The 25,279-nt window shown below is 39.5% G+C and overlaps 2 protein-coding genes across 3 annotated transcripts in view; one reads left to right on the forward strand and one right to left on the reverse strand.

Moving 5' to 3' along the window:
• The first annotated feature begins 125 nt into the window (after positions 1-125).
• Positions 126-21,897, forward strand: LOC133631057 (double-stranded RNA-specific editase B2-like). Its single transcript, XM_062023067.1, has 9 exons — positions 126-265; positions 8,650-9,434; positions 11,470-11,575; positions 15,440-15,596; positions 15,670-15,809; positions 15,879-16,023; positions 16,091-16,272; positions 18,450-18,631; positions 19,449-21,897. Exons 1-9 carry the CDS (start codon positions 199-201, stop codon positions 19,623-19,625), a joined length of 1,941 nt encoding a protein of 646 aa, XP_061879051.1. The 5' UTR covers positions 126-198; the 3' UTR covers positions 19,626-21,897.
• The window catches only part of LOC133631059 (WD repeat-containing protein 37), a 41,962-nt gene continuing 23,731 nt past the window's right edge, over positions 7,049-25,279 (reverse strand). Inside the window, exons 14-15 of one of the 2 annotated variants that reach the window (XM_062023071.1) lie at positions 25,059-25,215; positions 7,049-9,455 (exon numbers count right to left, since the gene is read on the reverse strand). In XM_062023071.1, coding sequence (XP_061879055.1) covers positions 25,084-25,215 — 132 coding nt within the window. In that variant the 3' untranslated portion in view covers positions 7,049-9,455; positions 25,059-25,083. Of the gene's footprint in view, positions 9,456-20,611; positions 25,216-25,279 lie in introns of those variants that run through there. The other variant, XM_062023070.1, reaches the window with a different exon arrangement.

Below are 25,279 nucleotides of genomic sequence, written 5' to 3' on the forward strand. Positions count from 1 at the left end.
CGTGGCTTAAAGTGGGGGTTAGTGTGGGGGTCATTTCACTGCACAGCTTCAGCCTGTCACACGCCAACACACCACACTGAGTGTGAAGAAGAGTGTACTTAGTGTATCACACACACACACACATATACACAAACACACACACACACACACACACACACACACACACACACACACACACATACAACACATTAATATAGCATGGAGGTGTGTGATGTATCAGGCACCAGGAGGAAGAGGCGGAGGAAGAGGAGGAGTAGAACTACAGGTGAGTAAAAAGTTGGGCATCTTTTGAAGTGTTGTCACATTTGTGAGTTATCAACACAAAGATATACAACACTCGAAGGTGAACTTTGTTTTTGGTCTTGTTGTCGTCACCAACATCCATGTATATATTCAAGTATGTCAAAAAGACATACTTGAACTCGATGAGGCAATTCCTGAAGGAATTTTGTGTGAATGCTCCAATGCTGAAGTTGAACTGAAATGCTGACAGAATATTGTGAATGTAAGAATAGTTTGAATGTTGGAACGGTTTGAATGTTGAAGAGTTTGAATTTCCAGGAACAACGGAATTTGGTTTGGAACTCGGGAAAGTGTTAGTTGGATGAGTGGAATGTGTTGATGTTGGAATGGTTTGAATGGGTTGAAAAATGTGCGAATTGTGGAAGTTCAAAAAATGGACAATTCATTTTGAATGGGGAAAATGTCCCTGAAAACTGGGTATTCTTGGAAATCTGGGATTTGTTTTAAATTGTTGAAGGAGAGCACACAATTTTGAACAGGCGCAATATTTTGGAGTTGGAACGGTTTGAATTGGATAAAAAATGTGGGAATTGTGGAACTTCGAAAAATGTCCAATTCATTTCAAAGGGAATTTCATGGAAATTTGGGAATTTCGGGAAAAGCGTGAATTTTTTGGAAAAATGGTTGCTGTTGGAATTTTTCAAATCGGTCGAGAAATGTTGAAGTAGTAACATTTTTAAATGAGAAATGTTATTAAATTCCGTTACTAAATTTCGGGAAAACCGGGAATGTTTTCCAGTTTTTTTGTCCTAATTAAGAGGAGTGTTTGGACGGTGGAACGGTTGAAGTGGATTGACAAATGTGGAAGGAGTAGTCACCAGAAAAAAGGGTCAAAAAAGGGTTTGAAAAAAAGGGAATTCTGGGAATTCATGGAATTTTTTTGAACTTGGAAAAATTATAGTTAGAATTTCCAGGATGAGTGGAATATGTTGAAGGTGGAGTGGTTTGAATCGGTTGAAAAATGTAGAAATGGTGGAAGTTTGAAAAGTGGCCAATTCATTTTGAATGGGGAAAATGTCTTGGAAACCTGGAATTCTGGGAAATCTGGGATTATTTGGAATTTGTCAAGGGAAAGCCCGCGTTTCCCGAATAGCCAGAACAGTTTGAAGTTGGAACGGTTTAAATCGGATGAAAAATGTGGAAGGTAGAGCGCGCCCAAATCTGGAGAATAATAATAATAATAATAAATAGATTAATTTTGGTGTAGAAAACTATATGTGTTAATGCTTTGGAGCATTCGCACAATTATATCATGCGAAAGCATGATCAACAAAGACGTAGTTGTTAAGAGTGTAAAACACACATTTTGCTTACATATCATCAAATCTAATAATGAAATGGTTGATTTTTGCCACGTTTTGCAGTTAAGTTGTTTTAAAAGTTTAAGTTTTCTTCATCAATATTGTGCTGAGTGCATGAGAAGTATTTCATTGTTACTTTTCTTGTTTATTTGTATTTTCATAAAATACCAATAAAAAACAAAAACAAATTGAGGACAAAATGTTTAAAATACGTAATAAACTGATCATTATCAGACAGACCATGAATTAAACAAGTTGAAAAACTTATTCTGGTGCTACCATTTAGTGGTCAATTGTGTACGGAATATGTACTGCACTGTGCAATCTACTAATACAAGTTTCAATAAATCAATCAATCAGGTGTTAGCATGATGCGAAAGTAGTATGTAACATTAGGATGTTGGCGTTGTTGTCAAAGAGTGAAAAGAAAGTTTGTGGACATTAATAGCAACAAATCATTTATGAAGCTGAAAAATAGGAGCATTGTCTTTCGGTGATAGAACGCTCGAGGCAGATGGCCTCTAAAATGTGTGTGTGTTAATGATAATTAGAGCAACAGGTCATCCTCTCAGGATTAATCTGCCATTGTTGTCCTCATGCTAATCCTCAGAAAAGGCGGCAGATTACATGCTGATGGCTTTTTGCTTATTCAAAGCGCTCTAAGCCGGTTCCACTTTCATTAAACACACGATGGCCTTTTTTTTATGTTGACAATACAGAAATAAAAGCTTCTAGAACAATCATCACCGCGTCAAATCCTGCGTTTGAGCGCACTTAGTTTGCTAATGCTTACGACGATGGATGACACACGCCTTTTTTCCCACTAAATATGTTCATAAAACAAATATACAATAAATCATGCATCATGTAATAATATTGAGATTGAGTAAAATAGAAAATTAAAAAAAATGTATACAAATACTTTTGAAATAGTTAAAAAGAAGGGAGAGAGAAAAGAGTAGCGTGAGGCTTTAGAGATGATTGCTGTCTTCGTTTCTTTGGACCATATGTTGCCTAATAATTCCTACATGCACATGTGCATTTGGAAATTGCTTTTTGGCTGACATTTGATGAGTGGAGCACTACATTATATTACATTATACTAATTAGTATATTATATTACATTACACTACATTGATACATTACACTGCATCATATTACACTACACTAATTACATTATACTAATTATATAATATTAAACACCATTGTTCCTTTTGGTTGACATTGGATTGTGCAATCACAATCACATTTTGAACATGTGTCAAAATCTAACATTTGGTAAAATGAATATTATTTTGACCACTGAACACAGTAAAAGTGAAATATGGTTAAAATACGCTTTGCAAAACCCACGCACACACACGAACACGCACACACAGACTAATCCACTTCTGATTTCTCTTCCAATTGAATGTTCCATTTCAAGCTAAATTAATATTTAAATCAACTTAATCAGAAGCAGCTGAATGCAGAAAATATTTATATACACTGTATAATTTGGAAGAAAAAAATACTTCAAACATTGTATTCTTCCAACGCTGTATTTTTTTTTTTTTCGCCCTTTGTACAGTCTTATTCCGACTACGTGTTCTACTTATTTGTCTGACTATGCGTTCTATGTGATCTAAATGTTCTACATATTTTTCCAACGACTGTATGTGTTCTCCGTATTCTTCAATGTGTTCTATGTATTCTTCCGACTAAGAGTTCTACGATATTCTTCAGACTACATGCTCTATGTATTATTTCCAACATGAGGTTTACGCATTCTTTCGACTAAGTGTTCTACGTATTCTTCCGATTAAGTGTTGAACGTATTCTTCCCACTACATGTTGTACCTATTCTTCCAACTACGTATTCTTCTGACTACGTGTTTTTTTGACTGTCTTCTTCCGACAATGTGTTGAATGTATTCTACCCCATTTTTCCAAAGTACATTTATTCAGAGTACGTTTTCTTCCAGCCACCTGTTCTACACATTCTTCTGACTACGTATTTTCCAGTTATGTATCCTCCGAGTAAATGTTCAACATTTCTTTCTGTATTCTTCCTCCTGTGTATTCTTCTTCTTCTTTTGCCAACATATTGTTCGAACTATGTGTTCTCTGACTACAAGTTCTACGTAATCCGCCAACTACATATTATTCCGTTTGAATATTTTTCCGGATACATATTCTTTAGGCAAGGCAAGGCAACTTTATTTGTATAGCGCTTTTCATACACAAGGCAGACTCAAAGTGCTTCACAGACAACAAAGTGAAATGAAAGAAAATAAAAGCAAAATTAAAATGCAGACAATAAAAATAAAAACAGTGCAGACGTTAAAAGTTAAAAGATTAAAAGATTTAGCTGAAAGCTAAGGTGAACATAAAAGTCTTCAGTCTAGTTTTAAAAGTAGTGAGAGTTGGGGAGAGTCTGACATCTTCAGGAAGTTTATTCCAGCTATGTGTTGCATAGTGACTGAATGATGATCTCCCTTGATTTGAGTTTACTCTTGAAACCGCTAACAGATTGCTCTCAGAAGATCTTAGTGATCTAGAGGGCGTATATAGTGGGAGCATATCAGTGATATACTTGGGCCCTAGACCATGTAGTGATTTATATGTGAGCAGGAGGATTTTGAAATCTATTCTCTGATGTACAGGGAGCCAATGTAAGGATTTAAGAATTGGTGTAATGTGCTCACATTTTTTGGTCTTTGTTAGAACTCTAGCAGCAGCGTTCTGAACAAGCTGTAGCTGCCTGACAGTTTTTTTGGGAAGACCTGCAAGGAGACCATTACAATAGTCTAGCCTACTGGTAATAAAGGCATGTACAAGTTTTTCTAAGTCTTGAGCTGACATGAGCCCTCTAAGTCTTTTTACATTTTTGAGGTGATAGTAGGCCGATTTTGTTACTGATTTGATGTGACTGTCGAAATGTAAATCAGAATCTAAAATAACCCCAAGATTTCTGGCTTTATTTGAGGTTTTCAGGGACAGTGATTGAAGGTGTTGGATGACTTTAAACCTTTCTTTTTTAGCACCAAAAACAATTATCTCAGTTTTATCTTCATTTAGTTGTAGGAAATTTTGGCACATCCAGTGTTTGACTTGCTCAATGCACTGGCACAGAAGATCTATGGGGCGATAGTCATTTGGTGATAGCGCTACATAGATTTGGGTGTCATCGGCATAGCAATGATGGTCAATGTTATTATTTTGCATGATTTGTCCTAGTGGGAGCATATAGATGTTAAATAAAGTCGGCCCCAAGATTGAACCTTGGGGGACTCCACACGTTACGTTGGTTGGTTCTGATACAAAGTCACCAATGGAAACAAAATAGTTCCTATCTTGTAGATATGACTTGAACCAGCTTAAAACTGTGCCTGAGATCCCCACCCAGTTTTCCAACCTGTCCAAAAGTATTGAGTGGTCGACAGTGTCAAATGCAGCACTGAGGTCCAAAAGCATTAATACTGAAGTTTTGCCAGAGTCTGTGTTTAGACGGATGTCATTTATAACTTTAAGAAGGGCCGTCTCTGTGCTATGAAGAGGTCGAAATCCTGACTGGAAGTTGTTGTGGCAGCCAGTAGAAGCCAAGAAGTGATTTAGTTGTTGGAGGACAACTTTCTCAATTATTTTACTTATGAATGGTAGATTTGAAATTGGTCTGTAGTTGTTGATAACAGAGGCATCTAGGCTCTGCTTTTTTGGAAGAGGTTTAATGACTGCAGTTTTGAAAGCCTTCGGGAAATTGCCCGATTTAATAGAATTATTAACTATTTGCAAGATGTCTGTTGATAGGCAGTCAAAAACATTAGACTACGTATTCTTTCGACTATGTATTCATCTGCCTGTGTTCTAAGTAAGTAAGTAAGTACATTTTATTTACAAACCCCGTTTCCATATGAGTTGGGAAATTGTGTTAGATGTAAATATAAACGGAATACAATGATTTGCAAATCATTTTCAACCCATATTCAATTGAATGCACTACAAAGACAAGATATTTGATGTTCAAACTCATAAACTTTATTTTTTTTTTGCAAATAATCATTAATTTAGAATTTCATGGCTGCAACACATGCCAAAGTAGTTGGGAAAGGGCATGTTCACCACTGTGTTACATGGCCTTTCCTTTTAACAACACTCAGTAAACGTTTGGGAATTGAGGAGACACATTTTTGTAAGCTTTTCAGGTGGAATTTTTTCCCATTCTTGCTTGATGTACAGCTTAAGTTGTTCAACAGTCCGGGGTCTCCGTTGTGGTATTTTAGGCTTCATAATGCGCCACACATTTTCAATGGGAGACAGGTCTGGACTACAGGCAGGCCAGTTTAGTACCCGCACTCTTTTACTATAAAGCCACGTTGATGTAACACGTGGCTTGGCATTGTCTTGCTGAAATAAGCAGGAGCGTCCATGGTAACGTTGCTTGGATGGCAACATATGTTGCTCCAAAACCTTTATGTACCTTTCAGCATTAATGGCGCCTTCACAGATGTGTAAGTTACCCATGTCTTGGGCACTAATACACCCCCATACCATCACAGATGCTGGCTTTTCAACTTTGCGCCTATAACAATCCGGATGGTTCATTTCCTCTTTGGTCCGGAGGACACGACGTCCACAGTTTCCAAAAACAATTTGAAATGTGGACTCGTCAGACCACAGAACACTTTTCCACTTTGTATCAGTCCATCTTAGATGAGCTCAGGCCCAGTGAAGCCGACTGCGTTTCTGGGTGTTGTTGATAAACGGTTTTTGCCTTGCATAGGAGAGTTTTAACTTGCACTTACAGATGTAGCGACCAACTGTAGTTACTGACAGTGGGTTTCTGAAGTGTTCCTGAGCCCATGTGGTGATATCCTTTACACACTGATGTCTCTTGTTGATGCAGTACAGCCTGAGGGATCGAAGATCACGGGCTTAGCTGCTTACGTGCAGTGATTTCTCCAGATCCTCTGAACCCTTTGATGATATTACGGACCGTAGATGGTGAAATCCCTAAATTCCTTGCAATAGCTGGTTGAGAAAGGTTCTTCTTAAACTGTTCAACAATTTGCTCACGCATTTGTTGACAAAGTGGTGACCCTCGCCCCATCCTTGTTTGTGAATGACTGAGCATTTCATGGAATCTACTTTTATACCCAATCATGGCACCCACCTGTTCCCAATTTTCCTGTTCACCTGTGGGATGTTCCAAATAAGTGTTTGATGAGCATTCCTCAACTTTATCAGTATTTATTGCCACCTTTCCCAACTTCTTTGTCACGTGTTGCTGGCATCAAATTCTAAAGTTAATGATTATTTGCAAAAAAAAAAAAAGTTTTTCAGTTTGAACATCAAATATGTTGTCTTTGTAGCATATTCAACTGAATATGGGTTGAAAATGATTTGCAAATCATTGTATTCCATTTATAGTTGCATCTAACACAATTTCCCAACTCATATGGAAACGGGGTTTGTATAAAGGGCTTTTCACATATAAAATCACAAAGCGCTTGTACAAACGTACAAAACATAGATGAAGTAAAACAAAAATTCAATTAAAACAACAGGGGCAACATCATTAAAAATTATAGTTAAAGGTGCATTAACTAAAAGCTTTACTAAAAAGACGAGTTTTCAAATGTTTCTTAAAAGTATCAACACAGTCAAGCTCACGGAGGGGCTGGTGCAAGTTGTTCCAGAGTCTGGGAGCTATAGCCTTAAATGCCAGGTTTCCACGGGTTTTAAAATGAGTTTTTGGGATCTTTAGAAGACCCTGGCCTGAAGACTGGAGGCTGCGCCCTGAAGAGTAGGGCCATAACAAGTCAGTGATGTACTGAGGAGCCCCACCATGCAAAGCACAGAAAGTTGGGACTAAAATCTTAAACTCATTGCGGAATTTGACTGGAAGCCAATGAAGACTGGATAAAATGGGGGTGATATGGGCTGTTCTGGGTGCAGCGGTCAAAAGTCTAGCAGCTGCATTTTGTACCGTCTGAAGTCTCTTTAGCGTTGACTTGTTGAAAAGAGTGAAAAGAGAATTGCAATAGTCCATAAGAGATTAAATTAATGCGTGAATGATCATTTCGAGATCCAATTTTGACAGCAAATTTCTCACTTTAGAAATATTTCTAAGAAGATAAAAACAGTTTTTGGTCAGTTGACGACAGTGACCCTCCAAAGACACTGACCCATCGAATGCAACCCCAAGTTTTCTAAAGCTGCTTTTAACAGATGCACCCAGAGCACCAAGGAAGTTTTTTTTCTTCTACATATTACTTTGACTAGGTATTCTTCCAACTATGTGACTCTACAAATTTGACTAGGTATTTGTTCGACTACGGGGTCTACTTATTCTTCCAACTATGTGTTCTTTGACTTATGTATTGTTCCAACTCCATCTTCTTCTGACCACAATCTGTACGTATTCCTTCGACTACGTATTTTTTCCGCTTACATATTTTACCAACTACGTATACTTCAGACTACGTATTGTACGACTACATAATCTACGAATTCTTACGACTTTGGGTTCTACCTATTCTTCTATGTGGGCTATGTATTTTTCCTCTTACATATTACATATATTCTTTCGCCTACGTAGTCTCCCACCTACGTATTCTTCCGAGTGTGTCCTACGTATTCATCCGACTACGTCTTCTTTTGCTTACGTATTCTTCCGACTATGTCTTCTATATATTCGACTACGTACTCTTCCGACTACGTGTTGTACTTATTCTTCCGACTACTTGTTCTACCTATTCTTTCAACGTGTTCTACGTATTCTGCAGACTACGTGTTCTACATAATTTTCCACCTACATACTCTTCCGCATACGTATTTTCCAAGGCCCACACATAACTACATCTCTTTTTCCTTTTGTACAGTATTAATAATTTCTGATGAAGTGTCACATGGCATGATGGTGACATGAAGTTTGTGTGGTTTAATGATTCAGCATCCGTCATCAAAGTCCACATGTTGATTCTCGTGCTAGTTCTAGTCTGGATGGAAAAAGCTGATATTAGAAGACTTTCAAGATAAAGTAAGATGAGAATTGTGTCCTCAGGGCCTAGCAGTGTGGAGGATTACCAAGACCAAGTGGACTACCATCATCCATCAAACCATTGTGGACCCTCCAAGAGAAAGCAACCATTAATAGACCACAAGAAACAACAGTTTCCGTGTCAGAGAATCTCCTGGACGTTGGCTCGTAAGACCGCCGTGGCACGTCTGAACGAGCTGACACCTGGTCTGCACTACGAGGTTACATCAAAGACCGGACCCCCGCATGCTCCTGTGTTTTCCGTGGGTGTGGATGTGAGTGGTCTTCACTTTGAAGGCCGTGGGGCCACAAAGAAAAAGGCTAAGATGAGGGCTGCTGAGATAGCCCTTAAGTCCTTCATCCAGTTCCCGGATTGCTCACAGGCTCACACCACCATGGAGGACATCAGGACCACCAGTGCGGATTACACGAGAGACCACTTGGACCAGTTTGAAGTGTTTGGTTCAGAGGATGAACGCTGCACCTTCATCATGGAAAAGAAGAAGGAGGTCTTCACTCAAGTCCTCAGCTCCTCTCTTTTAGGACATCTTAGTCCGATGGCGCTGCTCGACAGACTGCGACCAAGACTGCATTACTTCTGCCTGACAGAGCGACTTCACTGCCGGCCCGCCAGGAGGTTCATGGGGGTGGTCCGGGTAGACGGGAGGTTCTTTGAGGGGTGCAGCCACAGTAAAAGACTGGCCAAGGAGCGGGCGGCGGCCTTGGCTCTACGCAGCTTGTACAACGTAAGCGTGGGCCCTGACAGGACGCTGCTGGACATTCACGGCACCACACGGGAACTACCTCTGGTAAGCGTCACACCTGTCATCCTATGAAAGAAAGTTACACAAGTATGAGTAGATTGTAGTCAGGGTAGTTTAGGCTAAAAAACTAGTGACGCCTCTGTTTTGAACTTTAATCAAGGTTCCTTGAATGCACCACAGTTATGTGCAAAAGTGAAACTTAAACATAACTTAGATTTATCTTTTTTTTTTTTACCTTTCTTTTATCACCTCTTCTTGGGTCCCAAATGTGTGTGATGCATTGAGGTGAACTTTGAATGCATTATGACCCCTGTGTTGAATGGAGAAATGGACCATTTTACATTGTTGCAAGGGAGTTTAGGTAGTGTTACACATTCTTACTTTAATTTCCATCCATCCATCCATTTTCTACCGCTTATTCCCTTCGGAGTCGCGGGGGGCGCTGGAGCCTATCTCAGCTACAATCGGGCGGAAGGCGGTGTACACCCTGGACAAGTCGCCACCTCATCGCAGGGCCAACACAGATAGACAGACAACATTTACACACTAGGGCCAATTTAGTGTTGCCAATCAACCTATCCCCAGGTGCATGACTTTGGAGGTGGGAGGAAGCCGGAGTACCCGGAGGGAACCCACGCAGTCACGGAGAGAACATGCAAACTCCACACAGAAAGATCCCTTTAATTTAAACAATATAATTATTTAACTTTGACATTAAAATATTATTTTATGTAAACTTTTATGACGTATTTTATAATCCAAATGAAAACGTTTTTACAAAAGCCCAGGCAATGCGCATGTGGCCCTAAACAACCGCAAAGAGTGTCTATGTGACAGGCCTGCCCTCATTGTAGTTCTTCTAGTTCAGTCCTGGGCAATTATTTTGACTCGGGGGGCAAATTTAGAGAAAAAAATGTGTCTGGGGGCCGGTATATCTGATTTTTAGGAACACTAATACAAAACCTCACAATAATATCTGATTGAATGCTAAAAACCCTATGACAGACCACCTGAAAAAAACGGAATGGAATTTAAAAATGTTTCACTGTATGAGACACCCAGAATGTACATGAAAATAAAGAATGTGGGATTTACAATATTAACTATGAAGGATAAAACACTGAATATTGACAACATATGAACGTCACACCCCCTCTCAATCGACATTATTTACAATCAAGCGAAACACAACGAAAATGCAACAAACACAGTGAAATATGCGAAGGGTAAAAAAAAACAACCCTATACAATCTGATATATCACTAAACTTTAGAACTTTGTTGAAAAAATGACACCCATATTTCAGGCTGGCCACGCTAGAAACGCTTTGTGGAAATGCTCCCCCCCCCCCCTCCCCACACTGCTTGGTGCCTCGTCTGAGCTGCTGTGACGTAGATTACCATAGTAACTAATTCGATTACCATAGTAACTAGTATATAATGTAAAAGCGCAGATTCCAACCATTGAAATACTTTGTATAGTTCAAGACTTACGGTCATTTGAAAACATCACTGCACATCATAATGTCAGCTACACTTTCCATCTTAAAGAACTAAAAAAATTATTTGGGAATGTCCGGCGGGCCAGATTGAAAAGCTTAACGGGCCGCATGTGGTCCCCGGGCCTTAATTTGCCCAGGTCTGTTCTAGTTGGATTATTCAAACCTGAGTGGATTCCTGGTTAGGTCAGATCACAGCAACTTGGAATGTGTCTGTCTTCAAACATGTCCACAAAGATGTCATATCCAACATTGGGAGAGAAAGTCCCTTCCAATCTCCCAACGATGACAGTTAGCTCTCTCAGTTAGCATCCTCTACGTTACGAGCTGTCAGTCAGGCTGTGTGACGCGTTAGCGATTAGAGCACATTAGCAATGAAGGAGGATGGGCAGCGGAGCAGGAAGACGCTGTGACGGAGACATAATTACACACATAATTGCTTAAAAGGCTCGTTACGCTCCACCTTTTTCAACACCTGGTGTTCACCTTCACGCCAACGGTCACACACACTGGTGTCAAGGGTCATTGAAAGTGTCTTGAGTTGTTTCTACTCACAAATACTGACTCGTTTGTTCTTTGCAGTTCTTTGCCGAGTCCCTCTTCCAGCTGGTGACACTGAAACGCCACCAGCTGATGGATGACAGCGTCTCTGGCCACAAAGTAATGGCTGCCATCATCATGACCACAGGTTGGCGCCAGACACAACACCATTTCACCTTAGCATTGAGACAGGAACAGCTAGCCTATCTTATCAAACCAGAGATATATTACCTTTCTCATCACAGACAGGAAGCAGTTATGGTAGCTTATCATGAAGACAAATTAGCTGTGTTATCGTAGCATTAAAAAATGAAAATAGCTATCTTAGCTTAGCATGAACACAGTAAACAAATAGGCCTATCTTAAACTAGCACAAACATAGGTAGTAGTGATGTGTATTTCTGGTCTTTTCATCCTCGTCCTGACAGCAGGGTGACACACCAGTGTGGCTGGATCAGAAGAGACGTCGGAAACTCTTTACTGAACCAAAAGTTGATTTATTACAAGCGAGCGTCATTATACAGGACTGCAGTTCCTGGAGGAAAAGAAAATGATGCACTCCTAACTTGTAGAAGCCAAATCATCAGTTTTATATTCCTCCTTCCTGGCCATGAAAGGAGATGTTTGTGTGCAAGTGTCTGGAAAACAACTGCTTTAAGTCATAACTTAAATGTTGGCATTGAGCTAGACAGGTAGTCTCTTCTCAAGGATAGGGCTATCACTTTTGCATTCCAAAGTCTGAATTTATTGCCTCTTCTCGTGAGAGAGTTAACCCAGTCCACATACGAATGTCCAGCTAAAGCTCCTTAATTGATTATGAGCTCAACCATTATTTACTTAAACCTAGTGGTTTGCTTTCTCCAATTTGAATATAAACATTCACCATATGTTGAACAGAATATGAGTCAATGAATTCACTTCAGTAGCTATTGTAGCTTAACATAAAGACAAAACATCTGTCTCGTTTTAGCATTAAGACAAAACAGCAAAAAAACTAAACGTAGCTACCCCAGTTTAACATAATATAATATGCATACAAACGGTAGGCAGCTAGTGTATAGCTTAGCATAATGCCGAAATAGCTACCTCATCTTAGCATAAAGACAGTAAATGAAACGGCCATAGGTATAACTTCATATGCCAGTGCACCGTAGCAGCCAAATAACGTGCCTACGTGGCGGCCATCTGAGCAGGAGCCACTTTCCCATTTGAGAACATGCTATACAAAGCAATGTACCGTGTATTGAAAATAAATCATAACTTGCTTATTTCTCAATCAATTTTCATGCAGTTAACTTCATTGTCAAAGTAAAAAGATGAATATTAATAGTAATAATCTTATTATTTGTAAAAAAAAAGAAGAAAGAAAAAAAGATCCTTACCTTTGAAAGATTATTCCCAGTGTTCTTGTTTTAACCGTACAGCGGACTTTGCAACTGTATGCATGTATTTTTGTTATCTTCGTTTCCGTGCCGTCTACAACAATGGAATACCTTATGCGATGGAAAAATTATTTGCAAACGCGTATCTCAATTTGTGCATCTGTAATCCAATTCACATGTCTGTGTACTACAATGTGTCTGTATATCGATCTGTGTGTGTAATTAAGTTGTCTGTTCGTATTATGATTTGTCTGTGTGTAAAAAAATATCTGTCCATATTTCAATCGGCGTGTGTGTAAAAAAGAAACGTGTGTGTGCGTATTTTAGATGTGTGTGAAAGTAGGAACTCTCTATTTGCTGTCCTTTTACACGTGACTTTTGCGACACTTCTGCCGTGTACAACTTGTCTGTCTGTAAAGTGATTTGAACGTAAAGGGATTTTTCTGTAACCTCCCCTTTTCTTTTCCTTATACTCACCCGTTGATGCGAAGAACAATGGACTTTTCATCACTTGCTGTAAATAAAAGTTCATGTTTTAGCAGTAACTTAGTGGTCAGAAGAATATTTGTTTTTAAATAAGTTATCAGCACAGGCGGGTAGTAACGCGCTACATTTACTCCGTTACATTTACTTAAGTAACTTTTTAGATCAATTGTACTTGTCAGAGTAGTTTTAATGCAACATACTTTTTTACTTTTACTCAAGTACTTTTGAGAAGAAGAAACGCTATTCTTACTCCGTTACATTAAGTTTAATTCCAATCTTTACATTTATTTATGTCACAATTTTTTATAATTATCGATTAAGGCTTGCAAGGACGTAGTTTTATGTCAGCGAGCCGTCTTCCGGGAGTCACTGTCACATGACTCCGTTTCGCCAATCCAACCAACGTAAGCAGTAGTGACGTTGAAAAGCATTTCACCAATCAAACAAGCACAAAGTACAACTATAGGAAGCTGAAATAGGTCAGTATTTTTAAGTATATGATCAAATAGAAACATACTGGTTTACTAAGTATCAGAATGTTCCCAAAGAAGACACTTTAATCCCAGCTGTTAGAGAGAACTACTGAACAGAAACCTCCTGAAACAGTTGACTAAAAAAGCAATCTTTGTGTATGTCTCTGAGGATTCTTACAACCACAAGCGTCATTTAAACACATTAAAACATTACCAACAACATTAAAAAGCAGTGGAAAGTTGTACTTATCTGTTAAATCCGTTGCTTTAAAGTATAGCACTATCTTATTAGCATGTAGCATTATCTCCTTCTACTGTATTAACATTCTAACATAGCTAAACAAGCTGAAATGACCACAATCGCCCCCTAGTGTACAAGAGGCACATTGCGTATGGCCAACCGTCACATTAGAGATGGAGACCATGGAAACTACAACTTCACATGTAACTGTGAAACTAGAAGAAACCAAATAATTTGACAACTCAGACTAATTTAGTACATAGAAAACGTACTGACTGTAAAAAGTGACATGACGTAAGACAAGGCAGCACAAATCTTCAATAATTAACTTGTAAAAAAAAATTTTTTTATCATGTGCTGTCATCTGTGTCAGTAGAAAACATGTTGCACTAAATTGTATATGATTTGTATATTTTACACACACACAAACACACTCTTGCACAAGAACCATTAAAAAATAACTACTAAATAAATCAGAAGTTACTCACAAGTTACTCAATACTTGAGTAATTTTTTCACGGAATACTTACACTTACTAAAGTAATTATTTTGATGACTACATTTTACTTTTACTTGAGTCATAAGAATCTAAGGTAACGGTACTCTTACTTGAGTACAATTTTGGGGTACTCTACCCACCTCTGTTTATCAGTAATTGCATAGCTGTCGAAATGATCGCGGTTTCTCTGTCAGGGGGCTACAATGTAAATAGTCATGAAAATAAAGAAACAACATTGAAATGAGAAGGCGTGTCCAAACTTTTGGCCTGTACACGCACACACAAAAACACACGCATTAATACACAAACACACACACAAATTCGTTTCCATACACACAATTTGAGATCCACATTTGCAAATAATTTTGCTACAATATTACTTCCATACTTTGCCCTTATTAGCTTAGGCCCACCATAGGCACACGGCTAAATGTATCTCGTGATATCCATAGCCTAGCTTAGCACAGTCACAGGAAATAGATAACCGAGCTTAAACGGAAAGTCGCTACCTCATTTTAGCATGAATACAGTGTGGAGGTATCTTCCTCCGGGTTCTTCGGACCACCAATCACCGACTTGACAGCTCCTTTTCAGGGTTTGAACACTGGTTTATTTTCATAAATAGTGCAAAGTCTTTTCGGTGCTTTTCAGCAATTGTATTTTGTCTCTCTGTCTCGCGCGTGCTCCAACTCCAACTCCCCGGCTGCTGCCTTTTAACAGAGCGACAGGTGATTAGATAAGCAGGCCCAGGTGGGCCATCTACGCACTTGTCGCTGATCTCGAAGCCGGTCCTGGCACACCCCGCTTCGCTGCAGGTCCGCAGGCCACGCCCCCCCCCCCACACACACACACATACGGTTAACGGCTAAATTAGCTTAAGCAGTTATTTTAGCATGAACGTCACTTCCTGCTTTCATACTTTTGCCGCCAGGATTTGACCCGAGATCAGCTGAGGTGGTTTCTATGGCATCAGGGACCAAACAATTGGATGTTTGCAGTCACGACTGTACAGTACGCGACTGTCATGCCGAGGTCCTCTGTAGGAGGGCGCTGCTGAGATTCTTCTACGCTCAGCTGGAGCTGCTCAGGTAAAATTGGATTTATTAGACACAGTATTGTCAGGAGTTAGTGACCTAAACCTCCTTCCTCACTTTGTTGAAGTCATCCTGAGTCCATCTTTGTCCCGTCAACAAGCGGCGGCGTTTTCCGACTGCGAGACGGCGTCCGATTCCACATGTACGTGACCTCGTCGCCATGCGGGGACGCTCGTCTCAACTGTCCCTACGAGACCAACGGCTCATGTGAGCGCCAAAGACAAGTCGGACTGGACTAAATGTAGTCGCTGAACGTGTGTCTTCCTGTGCCGCCAGACGCCAACAGAAGGTTGCACTGTCACCTCAGGAAGAAAGCGATTGGGGGCGAGGGCACGCTGCCCATCACAGCCAATCAGAAGAGAGAGGCTGTGTTGTCGGGTAAACCTGAAGGCAGCATGTCCTGCACTGACAAAATAGCAAAGTCAGTTGAATTAGTTTATCATCTGAATGTTGTATTGCTTCTGGAGACCAATCTGTGTGGCCACCAGGTGGTGTGTTGTCGGCCTGCAGGGGGCGCTCTTGTCACACTTGTTGGAGCCTGTCTACCTGCACAGCCTGACCGTGGGGACGCTGAGTCACACGGGTCACCTGCACCGGGTCATAACGCGCCGCCTGGCACCCGTCAGACGCCCCCCGTACCCGTACAGACGTCAGCAGCCGCTCCTCGCCTGTACGCCCTTTCACCCCTTCAGAGTCATTTCATTAGGCACACACTTGCACCTACAGTCGTGGTCAAAAGTTGACATACACTTGTAAAGAACATAATGTCATGGCTGTCTTGAGTTTCCAATAATTTCTACGACTCTTATTTTTTTGTGATAAGAGTGATTGGAGCACATACTTGTTGGTCACAAAAAACATTCGTGAAGTTTGGTTCTTTTATGAATTTATTATGGGTCTACTGAAAATGTGACCAAATCTGCTGGGTCAAAAGTATACAGGACTGCCTCAGAAAATTAGAATATTGTGGTAAAACATTTTATTTTCTGTAATGCAACTAAAAAAACAAAAATGTCATACATTCTGGATTCATTACACATCAACTGAAATATTGCAAGCCTTTTATTATTTTAATATTGCTGATTATGGCATACAGCTTAAGAAAACTCAAAAATCCCATCTCAAAAAATTAGAATATTTCCTCAGACCAAGTAAAAAAAAAAAGATTTATAACAGCAAAACAAAATCAAACATTTGAAAATGTCAATTAATGCACTCAGTACTTGGTTGGGAATCCTTTTGCACGGATTACTGCATCAGTGCGGCGTGGCATGGAGGTTGAAAAGCTCTATGGAGATGATGATTTCATTTTCCAGAATGATCTGGCACCTGCCCACAGTGCCAAAACCACCAGTAACTGGTTTACTGACCATGGCATTACTCCCACGACCTGAACCCCATAGAGAATTTGTGGGGTATTGTGAAGAAGAAGCTGAAAGACACCAGACCCAATAATGCAAATGAGCTAAAGGCCGCTATTGAAGCATCCTGGGCATTCATAACACCTCAGCAATGCCACAGGCTGATTGCCTCCATGCCACGCCGCATTGATGCAGTAATCCGTGCAAAAGGATTCCCAACCAAGTACTGAGTGCATTAATCAACATTTTCAAATGTTTGATTTAGTGTTGCTGTTATAAATCTTTTTTTTTTACTTGGTCTGAGGAAATATTCTAATTTTTTTAGATGGGATTTTTTAGTTTTCTTAAGCTGTATGCCATAATCAGCAATATTAAAATAATAAAAGGCTGCCAATATTTCAGTTGATATGTAATGAATCCAGAATGTATGACATTTTTGTTTTTTTAATTGCATTACAGAAAATAAAGAACTTTATCACAATATTCTAATTTTCTGAGACAGTCCTGTACATACAGCAATGTTAATATTTGGTTACATGTCCCTTGGCAAGTTTCACTGCAATAAGGCGCTTTTGGTAGCCATCCACAAGCTTCTGGTTGAATTTTTGACCACTCCTCTTGACAAAATGAAACAAAAATTGAGCTGTTTGGCCACAATACCCAGCAATATGTTTGGAGGAGAAAAGGTGAGGCCTTTAATCCCAGGAACACCACACCTACCGTCAAGCATGGTGGTGGTAGTATTATGCTCTGGGCCTGTTTTGCTGCCAATGGAACTGGTGCTTTACAGAGAGTAAATGGGACAATGAAAAAGGAGGATTACCTCCAAATTCTTCAGGACAACCTAAAATCATCAGCCCGGAGGTTGGGTCTTGGGCACAGTTGGGTGTTCCAACAGGACAATGACCCCAAGCACACGTCAAAAGTGGTAAAGGAATGGCTAAATCAGGCTAGAATTAAGGTTTTAGAATGGCCTTCCCAAAGTCCTGACATAAAAGTCTGGACAATGCTGAAGAAACAAGTCCAAGACAGAAAAACAACACATTTAGCTGAACTGCACCGATTTTGTCAAGAGAAGTGGTCCAAAATTCAACCAGAAGCTTGTGGATGGCTACCAAAAGTGCCTTATTACAGTGAAACTTGCCAAGGGACATGTGAGCAAATATTAAAATTGCTGTATGTATACTTTTGACCCAGCAGATTTGGTCACATTTTCAGTAGACCCATAATAAATTCATAAAAGAACCAAACTTCATGAATGTTTTTTGTGACCAACAAGTATGTGCTCCAATCACTCTATCACAAAAATATAAGAGTTGTAGAAATGATTGGAAACTCAAGACAGCCATGACATTATGTTCTTTACAAGTGTATGTCAACTTTTGACCACGACTGTATATCCGGACATGCAGGTGTACCCAATGAAGTGTCTTCAGTATACTTCCATTGGTCGTTTGAACCTAAAGATGTCCTCCATTGTCGTCAGGGGCCCGCAGTGGCGAGCGGCGTGCAGCTGGGAAAGCATGGGGCGCCAGCATCAACTGGAGTCTCGGCGATGAAAACGTGGAGGAGATCAGCGCGTCGTCAGGCAGACACTCGTGCTGCGGAACCCCGTCGAGGCTCAGTCGACGCCGTTTGTTCGCCCGCTGGCAGTGGCTGCACGAGCAGGTGCGTGGCTCATCAAGACAGCTTCTGAGTTGGTGTGCACCATCTTGAACGAGACCCGGTGACTGCGTTTCCATGCACTTATTTAACCCTTGTGTAATGTTCATATTGTTGTTACTCAGCCAGCGTTTGTGGGTCTGATGGACCCGTTGCATTTTGTGGCTTTTAATGTCTCACAATCAAACACTTTTATGTTAAAATACTGAACAGATGGTTTACCTTATCCCAATAAACATCTGTTCAGTATTTTAACATAAAAGTGTTTTGATTGTGAGGCATTAAAAGCCACAAAATGCAACGGGTCCATCAGAACCACAAACGCTGGATGAGTAACAACAATATGAACGTTGCACGGAAAATTTCTCTGCCAGTTTCTGCATCCCACAGGGATTCTTATTTTGTGTTTCTGCACCTGCGGTTCCCACACAAGGTTGCAACATTGTTTGTCAACGCTGTCTGCTCTCATTTTCTCGCACATTTGACCCTCTGATGTTCTGTGTACCTACACTCTGTCCTCCTCCTGTCTAGGCCTGCTGTGTGTGTGTGTGTGTGTGGTACTCAGAACATCAATTTCCACACTTCTATTAGCCCCGGGTCCAGTGGACACGCACATCTTATATGTAATAGAAATGTGTAGTGGGGGTGTATGGTGTGTGGTTATTAAATATGTATTCTGATATATGTTCTTCACAGAAAATGAGCCAAAGTTTGTTTGAAAAATTACTTAATTGTATCATTTTTCTTTTAATAAAAAATGAAAACGGGTCCCACAGACCCGAACACCACACAAGGGTTAATCAGATTTTTGCCCTGCATGCAGATGAGAGGTTGGACGCCAGAGGACGCCGAGAAGACGCACGCCGGCTGGAAGGAGGCAGCCGGACAGTACCAAGGGGTCATGCAGCGGTTTAAGGAAGCTCTGCAGAGTGCCGGCCTCGGAGTTTGGACCCGGAAAGTTCCAGAAGAAAAGAGTCATTTTGACGTCATGGAGGTTTAGCTTATTAGCACTCAGGTTTCTTAGAGAGGGTGTGAGACACACCTTCATGACATCTGCTTGAAAGCATTAAAGGAAATGAATGCTAGCTTGTTGTAAGGCTAGAATATTTTAGTTTACTTATATTAATTTACTTTAGCTTACAAAGCAACCAAAACAGTTGTTTTGATTGTACTCATTAAAAAAACTTTCCTTGATCTTCTGTTGATTGGATGTAGCTTTTATCCATTTGAATGTTAAAGATGAGTGAATACATGTAAAAAATATGTACTACATCATGATTTTCCCTTTAAATTAGTCTTATCATACATAATTTATATGACAATTTTGAATATACAGGGTGCCATGCGTGTCTGAACACAAAATGTATTATACAACTATAAATTGTAATCTGATAGAAATCTGGTCTTTCGAATTCAACGATTATTTGTAATCCATTTTAAATGACTTAACATGTTCAATTTAATTATCGTTTAGTTTGTTTAGAGCAGTGAATCTCAAACTGTGGTACTTGTACCATCTAGTGGTATCCCAAATAATTACTTAATTAAATATTCAAACCAAGTGTTACTGTTCAAACTCTGTGTAATGTTACAGTGGCCCAAAATATTTAATATACTTGTTAGATAAAAACTTCTGCCTTGTTTTTAATGAATATTTAGACCTACTACGCCGCTGTATTTTAATGTTGGGTCATTATAGTGGTACTTAGAATGCCAAGGGTTTTCTGAGGTGGTACTTGGAGAAAAAAAATTGAGAACCACTGGTTTAGTGTAATTTTTTCATTAACTAATTATTATCTAATTAATTACAACCTTTTTTTGTGTATATTTATACGTCCAGATTTTAGGGCCACTGTAATAGCATTTGCGGTCATGACTGAGGATCTAAAGAGATATCACAAATAAGTTTTACAATGAGATGCAAGGATGTAAGTAGTCATGATTATTTTAATGATTGAAAAGAAATCATAAACGTTGAGTGAAGAAGAAAATTGCTTTATTAACATGTAACAACGTGTTACACACCTAACACTGACAAAAATGCACTTCAATGATTTAAAGGTTTTATTGTGTGTGTTGTGTGAATACTGTCTAAAGTGTGCTGAGTACTACTACTAGTATTACTTTGAATCCATAAAAGGTAAATGCTGATGAACATGAACATAGTATTACTCTTGAAATATTTGTCAGTCAAAGTACATATTTGGGATTTCATTGTGAGGGAATACAATGTTTAAAAATAAAATACACAATCAGTCAAAATGGATGAAATACACTTGACGTGATGCTCTTTATATATTACATTTCATATGATGAAAAAAATTTGAAAGAACTTTACATGAGCTACGCAAGTTATGACTAACAAACAATTGACATTTAACACTTTTGTTGTTCGGAAGTTCCCACAAAAGGCAAAAATTCACAACTTGTTATTAAGAAATCACTACTGAGTGTCTCCTCATGCTGCTATGTTAGAATTTGAATTTCTACATTCTCAATTACTTTCTTCTCCAATAGGAGATCTTTCGGAAAATGTGGGCTTTTCCACTTGTTATTTTACCATTTTTTTCTTTTACAGTGATAAATAAATGATAAATGGGTTATACTTGTAAAGCGCTTTTCTACCTTCAAGGTACTCAAAGTGCTTTGATAGTATTTCCACATTCACCCATTCACACACTGATGGCGGGAGCTGCCATGCAAGGCGCTAACCAGCAGCCATCAGGAGCAAGGGTGAAGTGTCTTGCCCAAGGACACAACGGACATGACTAGGATGGCAGAAGGTGGGGATTGAACCCCAGTAACCAGCAACCTTCCGATTGCTGGCACAGCCACTCTACCAACTTCGCCAGTGCAATCTTTTCAAACGTCCCTCTACCGGAATAGTAACATTAATAAAATTTGCAGAGATATATCGTGTAGCATGGCAGCATGCTGAGACATCAGCGCATAATAAATAAAACAACGTTTAAAACGTATTACTGTTCCTTTAAATGTGGGCGAGGCTTCTTTCTGACGCTTTATGTAAGCTGACACTTTAGGCCAGTAGGGGGCAGCACATTAGCTAACACTAACTTGGCAATATTACGCATAGACATCTATAAGTAGATCATAGACATATACGAACAGATCATAGACATACAGTATGCGTAACAAATAGGGATGTATATCATTAGGACTTTATTAATACTGATACCAATATCGATATTACTTATCGATACCGGTATTCTTCAGTACTCTTATTGGTACTGTATGTAATTGGTGTAAATAAAGATGTGAAAAAAATCCTTTTTTATTAGCATTTTTATTAACACAAGAGGTTGTGCACCACCAACATCATGTAACATCTCACAGCACGGAAGTCTTTTATCAACACCTGTTTTTTAAGTGTTAAACAAGTCAACTATTTTGCAGTGCAAGGTGCAATGCAGTTCTTATGTCATCTTGTAAAGACCACACAGATCCATCACTGTGTTTCTACGCCAACGTGCCGCAATGGAGCGATGGAGCGACGTCAGACGCCGACTGGCGTCAGCATCGCTATCTTGCTTCTGAGCAACTTTATGGATTACTTCAGTACTTCAATTATTCACTTTTTTGAGTGGATTAATATTGGCCTGTGGATTACTGGATTGCTACGAAGATGGTTGATGAAGCGTGGCTGTTAAGTAAAGCGCGTTCACCTCAAACTTATAGTAACGCTTAGCGTGCGGACTTTTGAGGAAGACATATTATTGTGTTACAAACTTTTATGTGGTGTTGCTTCCTTATTTGTGATTATTGTAAGATGGTTATCAGATCGCAGGGCTGTGCGATACGGTAAAAAAAAAAGATCACAATTTTTTTCATACAGTATCATCCAATTTCGAAAAATATAATGATTTCTTACAGAGTTTTTAACCTGCCAATTGTAAAGCATCTACACTGAAAACAAATAAACTAGGGATTATTTCAACATTGTATTAGCATTCTGGGTAAATAAAAAAATATTTTAAATAAGAAAAAGCACAATAGCATAACAATATACCAATAATTTCCAGTGTACATGCTTTCAAGTAAAAAAAGCACACACAAAGATGCATGTTATTATTTCAACACTGGTGCTCCAACTACAGTATTAGAAGCTGTCAAGTTATCTTTAACGTACCAATGAAGATCGGTGGTCACGTCTACAACTTCCTAGCATTAGCAGCAGTAGTAGCAGGTGTTTGTCACAGCTTTTGGACGACAAATAGTCTTCAAATATGCAAAAGAAACATATCACCTGACACGTAAAAGGCATTTGGGAAATGTTCGGCTGTGTGTTTTGGAGTTAGTTTGGTAGTTTGTGGTGGCCGCGTGTCAGGAAGGTAGTAACAGAGATGGTACGAGAAGGATGCATTCCAGAGCTGGCCCCTGGCAGGCCAGGCTTCATGGAGGTGAGTGTTTGGCAAGTAAACATGATATCCCCTTTCCCTCTCAATAACAGCATCTCAGTTGCTTTAGGCTAATTTCCACGAATGACCGCATTTAGATTCTGTTTTTAGCGAACATTGATTCTGTCCGCGAGTCCAATTACGTGTAAATCATAGGGCCCTAGATAACTCCAAGTTATGGCTGACATTTATATTGCTGTCCTCAGCTGCTCGTTTAGCTCTGTCATTCTGTTCATGTTTATCATTCTGTTAACTTATGTGTACCTTTGTAACCGGAATTGGTGCAGTAAAATGTGGACTCAGATTGGCTGTTCCGCCATGTTTGATGGAGTTAATATATGCTCACAGCTGATCACCGTGATCGACCTGAAATGTATCACGATCCTACCTCTGTCTTTTATTCTGCTTGGAATAGAATTCTGCACCTGAATGAATGTGACAGCGGGCGTATGTCATAATTACAGTAAGCTGGATAAAAAAAATTTTTTTTTTACCGATAGCCGTACCATTAGTTCAGAATTTTAATGGCCCTGTTGGACCGACCCAATTAGGAACCGGTACCAAAAAATACCTGTAATCGGTATACATCCCTAATAACGAATACACGTATATGTGTAGATCATATACATTTCTTAGATCAGACATTCAGTATATGCAGAAATACACGTATTGATGCATATATCACAGGCGTATATTGCGTAGATCATAGACATATATGCTTAGATCATAGGCATATGTGTAGATCATAGACATATATACATAGATCTTACATGTGTCGGTCATATACATATATACGTAGATCCTAGACACATGTACGTATATGTGGAGATCATAGACATACATACATAGACCATAGCTGTATATGCATAGATCATACCAATATATAGTAGATCATAGACACACATATATGCGTAGATCAGACATATATTATGTAGATTTTAGACATACATACGTAAATAATAGACGTTAGACATATATGTGTAGCACATATATATCAAGCATATATTGTAGAAATATATAATAGTTCATATATATATATATATATATATATGTGTAGACTAGGGATGTATAAATGCAGATCATACGCATATATGCGTAGATCATAGACAGGCTGCAATAAATCCAGCTGTCTGCCATATTGGATGTAGCAGGTCTACCCCAAAAACGAATGCAGAAAATGGACTGAACTTGATAAAGGGCTTTTCCTAGTTGATTGGAGGCTGGTTTCACCACAAGAATCCACAGTATTACGCACGGGACTTCATAGTATTAAAGTCATCAGATTCAATTTGTACAATGTTTTAATCAAAATTAATTTTGTGGTCCAACCTGTGAAAGGTGATCCATGAGATGTGGTCTGGACTGTAAAGTGGTTGGTATGAGGCATATTCTCTGTTCGCTATTGACACATCCAATATGGCGATGTCCATGTGTGATTAAGCGCGGCGTCTACATATGTATGTCTAGGATCTTACTAACACTGACAAGGCAACATTTCAAGTAGCAGACATGTCTGAGCCTCCTTGATGCCAGTGACTCACTATTGCCTCCTGGAATACAAAGTGGTATTGCAAGGGCCTAGGATGCTAACAAACATTACATACCTCTGTAACACAAACACTCAGCGGACACTTGATTAGGTACACAATCTGTACAATGAGAGGCAATAAGAAAAAAGACTGTGTACCTACTAACAAAGCGACAACTGAGTATATTATTTCTTACTACGGGTATTTTAACATGATGTTAGCATTAAGGTCACAATAAGCTTCTGTGTTGTGCTTTTTTTTTAACCCATCAGTGGCACACATTTTTTTTTATCAGATGTGCAGGAGTCGCTTTCACACTAAACACACACTGTAATGAAAGTGTGTTTACACACGCACACATACACACACACAAGCACACACACAGCAAGAAGATGTGCTCAGTGCACATTGGCAGCAGTAAGCGATTACTTTGTCAAAAAGACGCTTGAAGTTGAACTGATGGCACGTGACAACCTTTCACAGACTTACATGTTAGAACAAGGAGGGGGCGGGGTCATTTCTCCTGCAGGAGGGCGGGGATGTTAATGTTCCAGCCAATGGCCTGGCGGTCGAAGCCGCACGTGAACAAGTTGCATGAGGTGTTGTCTTCACACCACGCTGAGCAGCACACCATGCGCCGGTGACCCTGGAACACGCAACACATGCAAGAAGCTCGGTGTCAGAGACGTGGCAATTTCCAGCTGGTACAA

The sequence above is a fragment of the Entelurus aequoreus genome, linkage group LG16 (genome assembly GCF_033978785.1).
Source record: "Entelurus aequoreus isolate RoL-2023_Sb linkage group LG16, RoL_Eaeq_v1.1, whole genome shotgun sequence".
Lineage (NCBI taxonomy): Eukaryota > Metazoa > Chordata > Actinopteri > Syngnathiformes > Syngnathidae > Entelurus > Entelurus aequoreus.